The following is a 12,448-nucleotide window of genomic DNA, read 5'->3' on the forward strand; positions in this document are numbered from 1 at the left end:
CTGCCAATGGGGCCCCTTTGCATTAATGAGAAAAAAAAGCAAAGGGAGAAATCCCACCTCCTCTGCGTATATGCAATCTCACTGACTGTACCCGAATGAGTCCCGTCTGAAGTTATAAATGACTGTTTGTCCTTCAGCAAAGTGCTCTGTGTGTGATGTATGAAATACATGTTGCTGCTCTACGTCCTGTTTCTAATGATGAAGGTCATATAGGATCATTTGCATAATCTCTATCCAAAAGTGATCCCCCTCCCACACAGTAATATTAATACACACTCACTCACACACTCACACACATTATTCACCCGAGTTCATTTCAGAGGGTGCAAATGATCTAGCCTGGAAATCCTTGATGTTTCACTGTTTTTAATATCGTCCCAAAAATAAAGAAATTGCAAAGGCAACGCAAATAGCATTTAATAGCTTGGGCAGAGCTTGGGCAGAGCTTGGGCAGAGCTTGGGCAGAGCTTGGGCAGAGCTTGGGCAGAGCTTGGGAAGAGCTCGGGCGAAGCATCCTGCTCCTGTTTGGCGGGGTCTGATTGGATCTTGATGGATGACTATCGTTTGTCCTTGTCAGAAAAAGAACAATTTGGGCATTGAAATAAGAGTGCTATCAAAGTTTCAGTGGCTTCCAGAGAGAATCTATTACCATGTTTTAACTGCCCGTGTTTGAGGTTTGAGAGGGGGAGATAAGCGATATTGGCTCTCATACACAACGCCTTAAATTCCCATTTATTTATTTGTCATAAATTAATTAATTGAGGTTAATGTCTTTGTCCCCTGTACTTCCATAGATAGCAATTCAAAGTCGATGTATTTTCTCTGTTTTTGAGTGTACATTATTTGATCAAATAAGAATAAATCAACTAATCACGAACTGTTAGTGCACATGAATGTCAAACTTAAATCAATGTAATTGCATGCCATGGTGTATTGATTGATTTTAAGTGCTTAAATACTATTCATTATATGTGAGTAGTGGCATTTTAGTCATTAACTGTCATTTCTTTGTCTCATTTATAAACATAAGTCAATAACTGCATGCTTATTCAGTATAATACAAGTTCATGAATGTATCATTTATTAAAGGGCCATTGTAGTCAAAAACATGATTTTCCTGTGCCAATAACAGGAAAATCTGCCAATTTTCGGCGGGTTTTCAGTTTCCCACTCCCAGAGAGTCCTAGCAAACTTCTTGATAAATTACTCTTTGCTAAGAAGCTATTATTGTTTATTTTTGACCATTTTAATTGAAAACAGTCACAGTAAGGTACTTCATTGTTACCCAGAAATGATTTGGTATTGAGATAAAAACGGCTGCATTGAACCTTGGGTTTCTATGGTAACAAACATTTAAAACCATAAGTGGATATTATAAACGATTGTATTTCTTCTATGGTGGGCCTCCATAAAATACATATTTGAAAGACTAATGTTATTTGATGTTTTTAAATAAGACACAGGCCTACAGTAAATGCATGTAGGAACAGTCCAAGGGTAGTGCATACTGAATAAGAAATTGGACATCAGGAACGGCATATTTCCCATGGTTCCAGGCCTCTTTTCTTCGGCCTACCCGGCACACATAGCAATGCACTTGTGTTCAGTACTAGGCCATACTTAGATACCCAGTCTCTTAGCTAGATGACTGTGTGTAGTTGACTCCCTGTTTACCCTGTGTTGTCCTCTGTGGCGATACACAGGAAGTCCTGGCTAGTGGACAGGCTACTGTTAGAGAACGTAGTCGTCTGTCCGTCTTCCACTCCTTCCAAAGCTCCAGTCAGTCAGTCTGTCTGTCCAACTAAGCGATTCATTAATCCTGGACTTCAAGCCAGCCCTCACTGAGCTGCCGATCACTGAACACTTGGCTACAATTAAACTATTTGTTTATTATGTCACCCTCCCCATGCCAAGTCCAATTGGACCGTGTTCTGTTTTGATGCAAACAGACAATTTAGTTGGCTTTAAAGTTTTAAAGGTTGTGTAAAACCTCGTTCCACAGTCTGTTAATGCTATGGTGTTTTGATTTATTGCACATAGTGATATTTCTTTTGATTGCACCCATTTATTCATTAGTGAAAGCAACACAGACACACACACAAAAGGAGAGAGGCTGAGATCGTCTTCTAATGTTGGTAAACTTACATTTACTGCCACACAAAAAAAACAATTATATTTTATTACCTCACATAAATGTCTTATTGGCCCGCTTTCTCATCGGTCGTCAATGTGGTCTACATTAAACAGCATTTAGAGGGATCCAGCACTCTGCTAAGTGCTCCTTAACACACACAAACATAGTTACACTGTGTGTGTGTGTGTGTGTGTGTGTGTGCGTACACACACACACACAGTGCCTTCAGAAAGCATTCACACCCCTTGACTTTTTCCACATTTCGTTGTTACAGCCTGAAAATATTCATATATTTGACAAATTTCGCTCGTGTTTTTAATTTTTAATTTATTTTTACAAACGAATGAAAGTTGAAATGTCTCGACTCAATAATTATTCAAGCCTAAATAAGTTCACGAGTAAAAATGTGTTTAGCATGTCACATAGGTTGCAGGGACTGTTAAATAGTGTTTACAATTTAAAATGACTACATTTTCTCTGTACGCCACCCATACAATATCTGTAAGGTCCCTGATTCGAGCAGTAAATTTCAAACACAGATTCAACCACAAAGACCAGGGAGGTTTTCCAATGCCTCGCAAAGGACACCTATTGATAGATGGGTAGAAATAAAAATAACAAATCAGACATTGCATATCCCCCTGTAGCATGGTGAAGTTATTAATGACCCGTTTGGATGGTGTATCACTACACCCAGTCACTACACAGATAAAGGTGTCCTTCCTAACTCAGTTGCAGGAGAGGAAAGAAAACGCTTTGAGATTTCACTGTGAGGCCAAAATGTGACTTTAAAACCGTTACCGAGTTGAATGGCTGTGATAGGATAACACTGAGGATGGATCAACAACATTGTAGTTACTCCACAATACTAAGCTAAATGACATAGTGAAAAGAAGGAAGCCTGTACAGAATACAAATATTCCAAAACATGCATCCTGTTTGCAACAAGGCACTAAAGTAATACTGCAAAAAATGTGGCAAAGAAATGTACTTTATGTCCTGAATACAAAGCCTTATGTTTGGGGCAAATCCAACACATCACTGAGTACCACTCTTCATATTTTCAAGCATGGGGGTGGTTGCATCATGTTATGGGTATGCTTGTCATTGACAAGGACAAAGTAGTTTTTCAGGATAAAAAGAAACGGAATAGAGCTAAGCACAGGCAACTCCTAGAGGAAAACCTGGTTCCGTCTGCTTTCCAACACACACACTGGGAGACAATAAACACAAGGCCAAATATACACTGGAGTTACTTACCAAGACGACATTGAATGTCCTGGAGTGGCCTAGTTACAGTTTTTACTTAAAACAGCTTGAAAATCTTTGGAAAGATTTGACAATGGTTGTCTAGCAATGATCAACAACCAACTTGACAGAGCTTGAAGAGTTTTCAAAATATTAACGAGCAAATATTGTACAATCCAGGGGTGGAAAGCTCTTAGAGACTTACCCAGAAAGACTCACAGCTGTAATCACTGCCAAAGGTGATTCTAACATGCAATGACTCAGAGGTGTGAATTCTTATTTAAATGAGATATTTCTGTATATCAATGTCAAAAATCAAGTTTTCATTTTGTCAGTATGGGGTATTCTGTGTAGATCCATTTTGAATTCAGGATGTAACACAACAAAATGTGAAATTTCAGGAGAGTACCGGTATTAATACTGAAGGCACTGTACACACACACTCTTGCATGTGCACACACACGTAGGCATACACACACACACACACACACACACACACACTCCGTCTAAGACAACAGACGCTCCCCAGTAGGCTCTAATGAGCGAGGCCTTTATGAGTAAACTAATTACTAATTACACAAGTGGTTTGTGTAAAAGGCCGCGGCGCTGGCCTTTTTGTCATTTTAATTGTTGTCATCTTGAAGAATGGGTGCTGCCGTTATTCTTCCAGCGCAGCCCGTCACACGATGGACGAGCCCTGAATTTTTTATCATCTTTGTAGAAACTCTCTCAGCGTACACATGCACGGCGCGCGTCACATCGTTTTTCCCGCCGTGATACAGCGGCGTTCTCCGTGGGGGATTGATTGGCGACGGAGTTGGCAAGGTACTGGGGTGGACGGCGGGCGGACGCCCATCCAAGACCCTTCATTAGGAACCTGGTTGTGGTGCCGTTCACGACACGGCAAACGGTGGAGATCGTTCCATAACACTGCGACTAATTACAACCCCACTACCGAATACGTCCTCCCACTGATGGATGTGGAGGAAACCTCCTTGTAAGAGGATGAAGTGTGTGTGTGTGTGTGTGTGTGTGTGTGTGTGTGTGTGTGTGTGTGTGTGTGTGTGTGTGTGTGTGTGTGTGTGTGTGTGTGTGTGTGTGTGTGTGTGTGTGTGTGTGTGTGTGTGTGTGAGAGAGAGAGACACTGGCTTCATAATCATTTTCCTAGATGAATGCTGTGTGAGGCAGGATGATGAAGTGGTAATTAGGGTAGGGAGACTATCACACAGCAACAAGGCCTGGGCCCTTTGTGACAGGAGGGAAATCAGGTCCTGCACATTCTGTCTGCTGGATGGAGACTCACACACTCCAATGTCTCCTAGCACACACACATACTCGTGTATCCTCACACCCACGTTCACACTAAGCCCTCAACAAACAGGAGCGTTATTATACTGTGGGACCTTTTTAGTTTCTGCCCTGTGTTTCTGTTTCATTTCCTCCGAACACCAGAGAGACTCGTCCTCTCCACCTACTACTCCATCCCTCCTCCTTCCCTTCTTCTCTTCCACCGTTTCCTCATCACGTCTTCAAGCTCCTTAGTAGCGAAAAACATTTTTAATGAGAGATCCTTGACATCTTCTCTTTGCTTATGTGCTTTAGAATGTTTGCCTGTAAAATATTTAATAGTTGTGCTGTCTGCTATTCCCCCATGTGTCTCTTATAAACTGCCTCGGCTTTACACAAACACGGGAGCTGAAGACAGTCTCTTTCTCTATTTCTCTCCAGAAAAGATCAGAGGCTGAGAGAGAGAGAGATATAAAAAGAGAGGGCGATAAAGGGGGAAAGTCAACGACAGAGAGATATGAAGATACAGAGAGAGTGTGAGAGAGAAGGAAAGAAAGAGAAGGATTTATTTTTCATTCATTAAGATAAATCAAGTAATTAATGGCTTTCATAGAATGTCTTAAAGCACCTGGCTCAAAATTGTATTTATTTTCTTGTGTAAAGCCCCTCCCCTTTTAGAGGCCCCGTGTAATCATTGGTGTCGGCCTGAAACTTTGTGGGGAGCCCCGGGCTCCTGACTGGAGCAGCTACAGGAGCAGTCAAGACCAGATCAAACAAACTAGCTCCAATACATACACACACACACACACACGCGTGTACATGCATGCAAGACACGCGCGCACACATATATGGACGTACAGAAACACAAGTACACACAAACATGAACGTACAGACACACAAGTACACTCACACATGAACGTACAGACACACAAGTACACTCACACATGAACGTACAGACACACAAGTACACTCACACATGAACGTACAGACACACAAGTACACTCACACATGAACGTACAGACACACAAGTACACTCACACATGGACGTACAGACACACAAGTACACTCATGTGTAATAGTGATGGGGGAATCAATAGTTACATATCGGGATATTATTTTTGACGATGTATGGTATTGTTTTGACAGTATCACAATATTATTTGTGCGCTAGTTGGCTGTACCTGCTCCAAAACTCCAGGATTTTTCCCTCAGCTTGTTCTCCATCTTATTTTTAAATAGGGAGCCAAGATCTTGTCAGCACTTTTATTTCCCTGACTGATCAAGACTCGTGTTCTCATGGCTCTCTCTCTTGTCTCTCTGCAGCAGACATATGGTGAGCAATATGTTTTGAACATCAAATCGCAATAAAATGCGATATAGAATTGTAATACATATCGGATTGGCACCTAAATATCGTGATAATGTGGTATGGTGAGGTCCCTGGATATTCCCAGCCCTAATGCATAACCATGTGCACACACACACACAGACACACACACACACACACACACACACACACACACACACACACACACACACACACACACACACACACACACACACACACACACAGAGAGGGTTCTGGTTCTCCCTCGTACCTCCGCTGACACGGACACACACATCTCACTCCACCTCGCCAAGGTTTGATGTCAACACTCATTTGGTGTTCAAGCTATAAATGTGTTTGACTATGTTCCAGTGTTGTGCTATTGTTTCCTCTTTTCCCTACAGCGTTGCCTCTTCGCCTCACCGTTCTCATGTGGATTACGTTCGCTTGCTATTTAGACTTTTTTTTTTTTACTCTGCGACCCCCATTTTGATATTGTACGTTGTTGGATTAACATACTGTATATGCAGACAGCCAGTGAAATATCAGGACATAAAAGAGCTGTCTGTCTAGAGGCTGCTTCTGGTGCTATCGTCCTGATTGATATAGCCAGGTGGAATAGGCCCTGTTATACGAGAACACTTCTCCCGTAGCACCGTGGACGTACTGACTTACAGTGCATTCAGAAACTATTCAGACCCTTGACTTTTTCCACGCGTTTCAGCCTTATTCTAAAATTGATTTAACAGTTTTTTTCCCCTCGTCAATCTACACACAATACCCATAATGACAAAGCAAAAACTGTTTCTTAGACATTTTTGCAAATGTATTACTATAAAAAAACAAATATCTATAAATATCAAATATCTAATAAGTATTCAGACTCATGAGACTCAAAATTGTTGCGCACGAATACTTCTTCACCCTTCTGAAGCAGCGCTGTGCATTTTTCCAGATTTCTATCTCACCATGCTTCTATAAATCAATACACAGAGCTGTTTGGAGGCTGAAGCCACACCAACCCTAATGCAACCTTAAGAATAACCCAAATACACGCTTGCACATGTCTTAGACCACTTGTTGTTCTCAGTGCTTTAATAGTAAATGTAATATGTGAACCCAGCTCATAGGTGAGGAAGGGAAGTGTCTGGCCTCCGTTCCCCCCTACTGAGCTAGACAGATTATGTTGTGTTCTTCCCTTGTGTTTTCATTTCTAAATGCCGAAAACATTCCCTCATAATACGCGCAATATGGAACACATTTGGCGTAATTTAGTTTGACAAATTACCAGCTATTTCTTCTCGAGCAGTAAATTAGTTATTTAGATTAGGCAAGCTTTTTTCAATAGGGGTGGGTGGGAAAAAAACACCTCACTAATGTTGGGAAGAAATGTATTTCCTCCTGTGTGTGATGTGCCTAAAGAAAAGTAATTAATATTTTAAAATATAATTTAAATTAAATCCCTTTTTGAGTTGTAATATTTTATTGCCTATATGTACACAACACAATGCTGTGTGGTGGTTGTGACTCTTCATTAAAAGTTAACACTTTCCAAGTCCCTGAGATTGGGAATGTGTCCAAAACAGCACCCTCTTCGCTATTTAGTGCACTACTTTTGACCAGGGCCCATAGGGAATAGGGTGCTATTTGGGACAGAACTTTAGTCTGAATGATTTACTACTGACCAGACCTGGGTAAAGGAGGAGGTGCAAATTGGGAAGAAAGATGACAGAGGCCTGTGGACATTGATTAATATTGGTAATGCCATCCCCCTCTCCTGCTTCCCTGTTTTTGTAATGGCGTTTTGGGACCAGCCCGGGCACTCGCCTGCTACCCGGGTGGAGAGGCTAGAGCCGAGGTGCCCTGCTGGGTCCCAAATGAGCCTGGAATGGGAGCACATCGGAGTGTGGGGAAACTGATCACTCTGTCAGCTGCTCATTCCACCATAATGTATTTAGTGCTCATTTCACGAGAGAGAGAAAATATTGTTATTTTCAAGGTCAGGGTTTTAGGTAGTCTATCTACTGTGTTCTTTTTGTTGTGTGATGAGGGAAAAAAGAAGACACCCAGCATAGCAAAACAAGGCCGTCTTTATGCTGCTGCTATAGGCAACCACCACGCTGTTCTGTAATTGCTAACACATGTGCTACCTCTGTTCCCCTGCAGCCGTCCTCGGGAGTTCTGGCGCCTCGACTACTGGGAGGACGACTTGAGGCGGCGCCGGCGCTTCGTCAGGAACCCCTTCGGATCCACTCACTCAAAGGCCACGCTCAAAGCTGCAGCCGAACACGGTCAGTCAGCCCTCCTCGCTCAATACCCAGCGTCCTTTGCTCAAACCCTCCGTGAGTGTCTGTGCCCGCCTGTGGCAGCAGGTCCACGGCAATAAAAATTAGCACTACAGTTGCCATAAGTGTTTTATTGTACCACAAGAAACAGTAAAAAAATAAGAAAAAGCACACCCTCATTTGAATTAAATAGTTCACACAGTTAACTGCCTAACTTGCCTCTCCATTAGTGTTAATTATGTTAGTACACAGTGTTCCAATAGGCCCTCACACACGCACATTCTGTCCCTTCCTGGACCCCAAAACTTTTACTTAGAATTTCTCCCCTTTCAGTTATTTAATGTCTGAGTTGGCATGAACCTTCAGTGGTAGCAATGTGAAATGTGTTTGTTTCCTTTTCTTTGCTCTTGCGTGACAGTGGTGCCTGGCATTAATGGTAAGTAATATGTCAAGCCTCCCTGACTCCTAAGCACCAAGCCCTTTGGTTGGTCTTCTCCCCATTTTCCCATGATGCATTATCATTTGACTTGTTGATAGAAAGCAGCAGTTGGGATCTTCTGTTCTTTCCATCTTCATTTTTCTCTTGAATATTTAATTTGACACCAAGTATAGCAGCAATTCAAATAATATGGGCTCACTAATTTAAAGGGTGGAATGTTGATTTAGGCTAAGTAGGTAAGTATTGTAGCTGTACAATGATACAAATATAAATCACTTGAATCCCAGTCGGTATCCCACCTCAACTACCTTTGTCCCATGTTATTTTCCCTGCTTTAAATTCCCAGTCATGGCATCATGCACAACCTTCCCACCATCTCAGGGGATGACTTGTACTTGATTTGATTAAAAAAAAGAACACTGAAGCTACAGTGCCAGAATCACATGCATTCAGTTTGATCAGCTCAGAGATGTCATTAGGTTCATAAAGAGAGCCAGGTGAGGAGGAAGAACGGTGTTGATGCCCATTAACAAATCTGCCTCTATGATGTCAAATCTTAATTGGCTAAAGGTCACCAAGCAAAGATACATTAACTTTCACGGGAATAATTAGGTATTTCTTTGAAGGTGAATATTATATGAGGGCTAATTAGTTTAGGTGAAATTAATCATTTTGGAAATATCAGGACTATTAATTACACAGTACGTCTTGTTTGTGTGTGTTGCAGAGAGAAACCCAAACTAGCTTGGTTGCTCTTGACCAATATCTCAACAGTACCATGTGGTAAAAGCAAGTCAAGGATCGTGTTCTGTTTAAAAGGAAACGGTGACATCAATACTGTTGTGTTACCTAGAAGACAGAGGTATCGATAAAACCCACAGTATTGATTACCTTTTACCACCAGCACTGGAATTGGGTTTCAATTGATCCTTTCGTTTCCCTGTACTTGCTTTAAAAACAACAGGTGCAGATTCTGTTTTGAAGGCGTTTATGGAAAGTGTTAAACCCCGATTTTCTGTTGAACTTCCTATGAGGGCAAGTAAACCAAAGTGAACCAACAGTTGAATAGTCACCGTCTCATTCTTAGCGATAACTAGGTTGGAGGAAACGTAGAAGCCATTAACCACATTGGCCGTAGGACACATGTTCTCTAGCGTTAGAGTAGGAGTGACGTTTTCCCCGGAGTAGGCCCTAATCCCTACTTTCTGCTAAAACGTTATCCTGCATATCTTGGATAATAACTAGGGAGCGACGTATACTACTATTTTCACACCACTAAGCCAGGCTGTGCTGGGCTGGCCTGGTTGCTGCAACCGTGCTGGAATATACAACGTGAAAAGGAAATGTCCGACCCAGCACAGTACGGTTCTGGTCGGCACAGTGTGAAAAATGGTTTTAGTCATCTACCACATTCATTGGCCAAGTAGGAGTCCCCAGAGTAGAGCCTAATCCCTAGTTTCTGCTAAGACACTAAAGAACGTATTCCCAGTCACACCAGGGTTAGCGATCAGGCCCGTGCCTGTCTAGGCCTGTTGGTTTTTACCGGCTTAACCTATTGCACTCCATAATAACGGCCGGTTTCTGGCCCGAAAATGTCTCCAATATGTCACAGGGGTGGAGGTAGTCCCCCCCCCCAAAGGTGACATCAGTCCTCTTGACAAACGGCCCCCGTGACAGAAGTCAATAAGAATGTGATCTAAAAGCAATAAGCGTCTGGCAATCCCAGCATCCTCGTGGGCCCGGCGGGGACCGGGGACGGGCGTAATGTCTGTGGTGTGGAGCTGCAGGTGGAGGGACCTGAGGACCAGTGGTCCTTCTCAATGTTACTCTGATCATCTCTTATTCTCTCTGTTACTTTCTCGCTCTTTCTCTCTCGCTCTTTCTCACTCTCGCTCTCTTTCTCTCTCGCTCGCTCTCTCTAGGTTTTTCTCTTCTATCTTTCTCTCTTTTCTCTTTGTGTGTCTCCCTAATTCTGTTTGCTTTTCTCTCATTCTCTTTCCCTTCATTCCTTTATGTTAGATCATTTGAAATCATCAGTTTATTTGGTCACGAACACAGGATACAGCAGGTGTAAACAGTGATGTTTGCTGACATGCTCTCCCTCAACAATGAATGTTGAGTAGGAGCTAGACACAAGGCGACGTCTGTTGGCGCCATCTTACAATTTTAGTGCAATGAAGAACTGATTATGAAGGCATATGATCGTTGAAGCGTCAGTTGGTGACTTGTAATTGTTCTCCCCTCTCCATCACTCTGACTTACTGCTCTAGTAGGGAGCATCATCAATAAGTCATAATAAAACATGCTCTGGATATATTCATCAACATATGGAGGACATATTCTGCCATATAGGGTGTGTTTTGTTTTAAAAGTCACTACTGTAGTAAAAATAGCCACCAGCTAGTCTTGGTAATACCTCTACAGAGTATTGTCCTGTTAGTTGCGTATGCACACACACACGCTACCCTGCTGCATTTGGGGAAAGAACATATCATTGAAATATCTCTTTGACTTGAGGCCTGACTGCGGCGTCCATTTTCTGATGTAACCTTTCTTGTTGTTTTCATCGACCCAACGTTTGTAACGGAAGTGGAGCGCAAGGCGAGAGTGCAGTCGTGAGTTTTCAAACAGGGAGCAGAGGTCATATCTGGCTGTAATTATTCTGATCCCATGAAACAGGGAAAATAGAGAGAACCCTCCTCTTTCCCCAATCAAAACATTTAGTGCATGAGCACGTCTGCATTTAACATTTATTTCCAGCTACTAGAGTGATGGCAACACTTTTCAAGTCATGAAAAGACGCTCAAGAATAGAAATTAGACCTATTTAACCGGTAAGAGGATTAAAAAAAAACATTTGGGGAATTTAAAAAGTATTGTATTCCTGTCAACTTATTTAGCAAAAACAGTGCATTGTTTGTTTTACAAAGTATAAGCATTTTACAAAGTATAAGTAAACCATTTCCTAAATGACATCTTTTTTATGTAAGCTATGTAGGAGGAAAACATTCCTGTATTTAGGCCATGGACAATCCTTAGATTCTATACAACTGTGATCATTCATACCCAGCCAAGAACCTTGAGGACCATTTCCACTCTGAGAGCCCCAGCCGGCTTGCAGACGCGTGGCGGTCAGGCTGGTTGGGTCGGTGAGGGGGCTAGTTATGTATTTATGGCTGGAAAGAGACATCCTTTCTGGGGATTGATTTGGTCCTGCCCTGGGTGAAGGGAGGGCTGTAGAGGGAGGCTGGAGGAGAGGTGGCTGGCAGAGTAAATACTTGAAGACTAATGTCTCTGTTCAGCAGATCAATACTCGCCTCATGACTCCAGCTCCTGGCATGGTCTCGTTAAAAACACATTTGTTAATTCTGACAATTTAATTGCTCTTGACCAAGCATGCCTTGAGCTTCAGTAATGTAAGCATATGAATTAGCATTTTGAACCTCTGGCAATAGGGGAATGACCTGGGCCTCAACGAAGCATGTCTTTACTATAGCGTGAACGTAGCATGTCTTTACTATAGCGTGAACGTAGCATGTCTTTAATATAGCGTGAACGTAGCATGTCTTTAATATAGCGTGAACGTAGCATGTCTTTAATATAGCGTGAACGTAGCATGTCTTTAATATAGCGTGAACGTAGCATGTCTTTAATATAGCGTGAACGTAGCATGTCTTTAATATAGCGTGAACGTAGCATGTCTTTACCATAGCGTGAACGTAGCATGTC

At 42.2% G+C, this 12,448-nt stretch overlaps 1 protein-coding gene across 3 annotated transcripts in view; it reads left to right on the plus strand.

Moving 5' to 3' along the window:
* LOC129841026 (lipopolysaccharide-responsive and beige-like anchor protein) overlaps nt 1–12,448 on the plus strand; it is a 329,530-nt gene that overhangs the window by 175,313 nt on the left and 141,769 nt on the right. For 2 of the 3 annotated variants that reach the window (XM_055909138.1, XM_055909136.1), the window contains exons 38-39: nt 8,163–8,287; nt 8,700–8,717. In XM_055909138.1, coding sequence (XP_055765113.1) covers nt 8,163–8,287; nt 8,700–8,717 — 143 coding nt within the window. The remainder of the gene's footprint in view (nt 1–8,162; nt 8,288–8,699; nt 8,718–12,448) is intronic. The other variant, XM_055909137.1, reaches the window with a different exon arrangement.

The sequence above is a fragment of the Salvelinus fontinalis genome, chromosome 42 (assembly GCF_029448725.1).
Source record: "Salvelinus fontinalis isolate EN_2023a chromosome 42, ASM2944872v1, whole genome shotgun sequence".
In the NCBI taxonomy this organism is placed as follows: Eukaryota; Metazoa; Chordata; class Actinopteri; order Salmoniformes; family Salmonidae; genus Salvelinus; species Salvelinus fontinalis.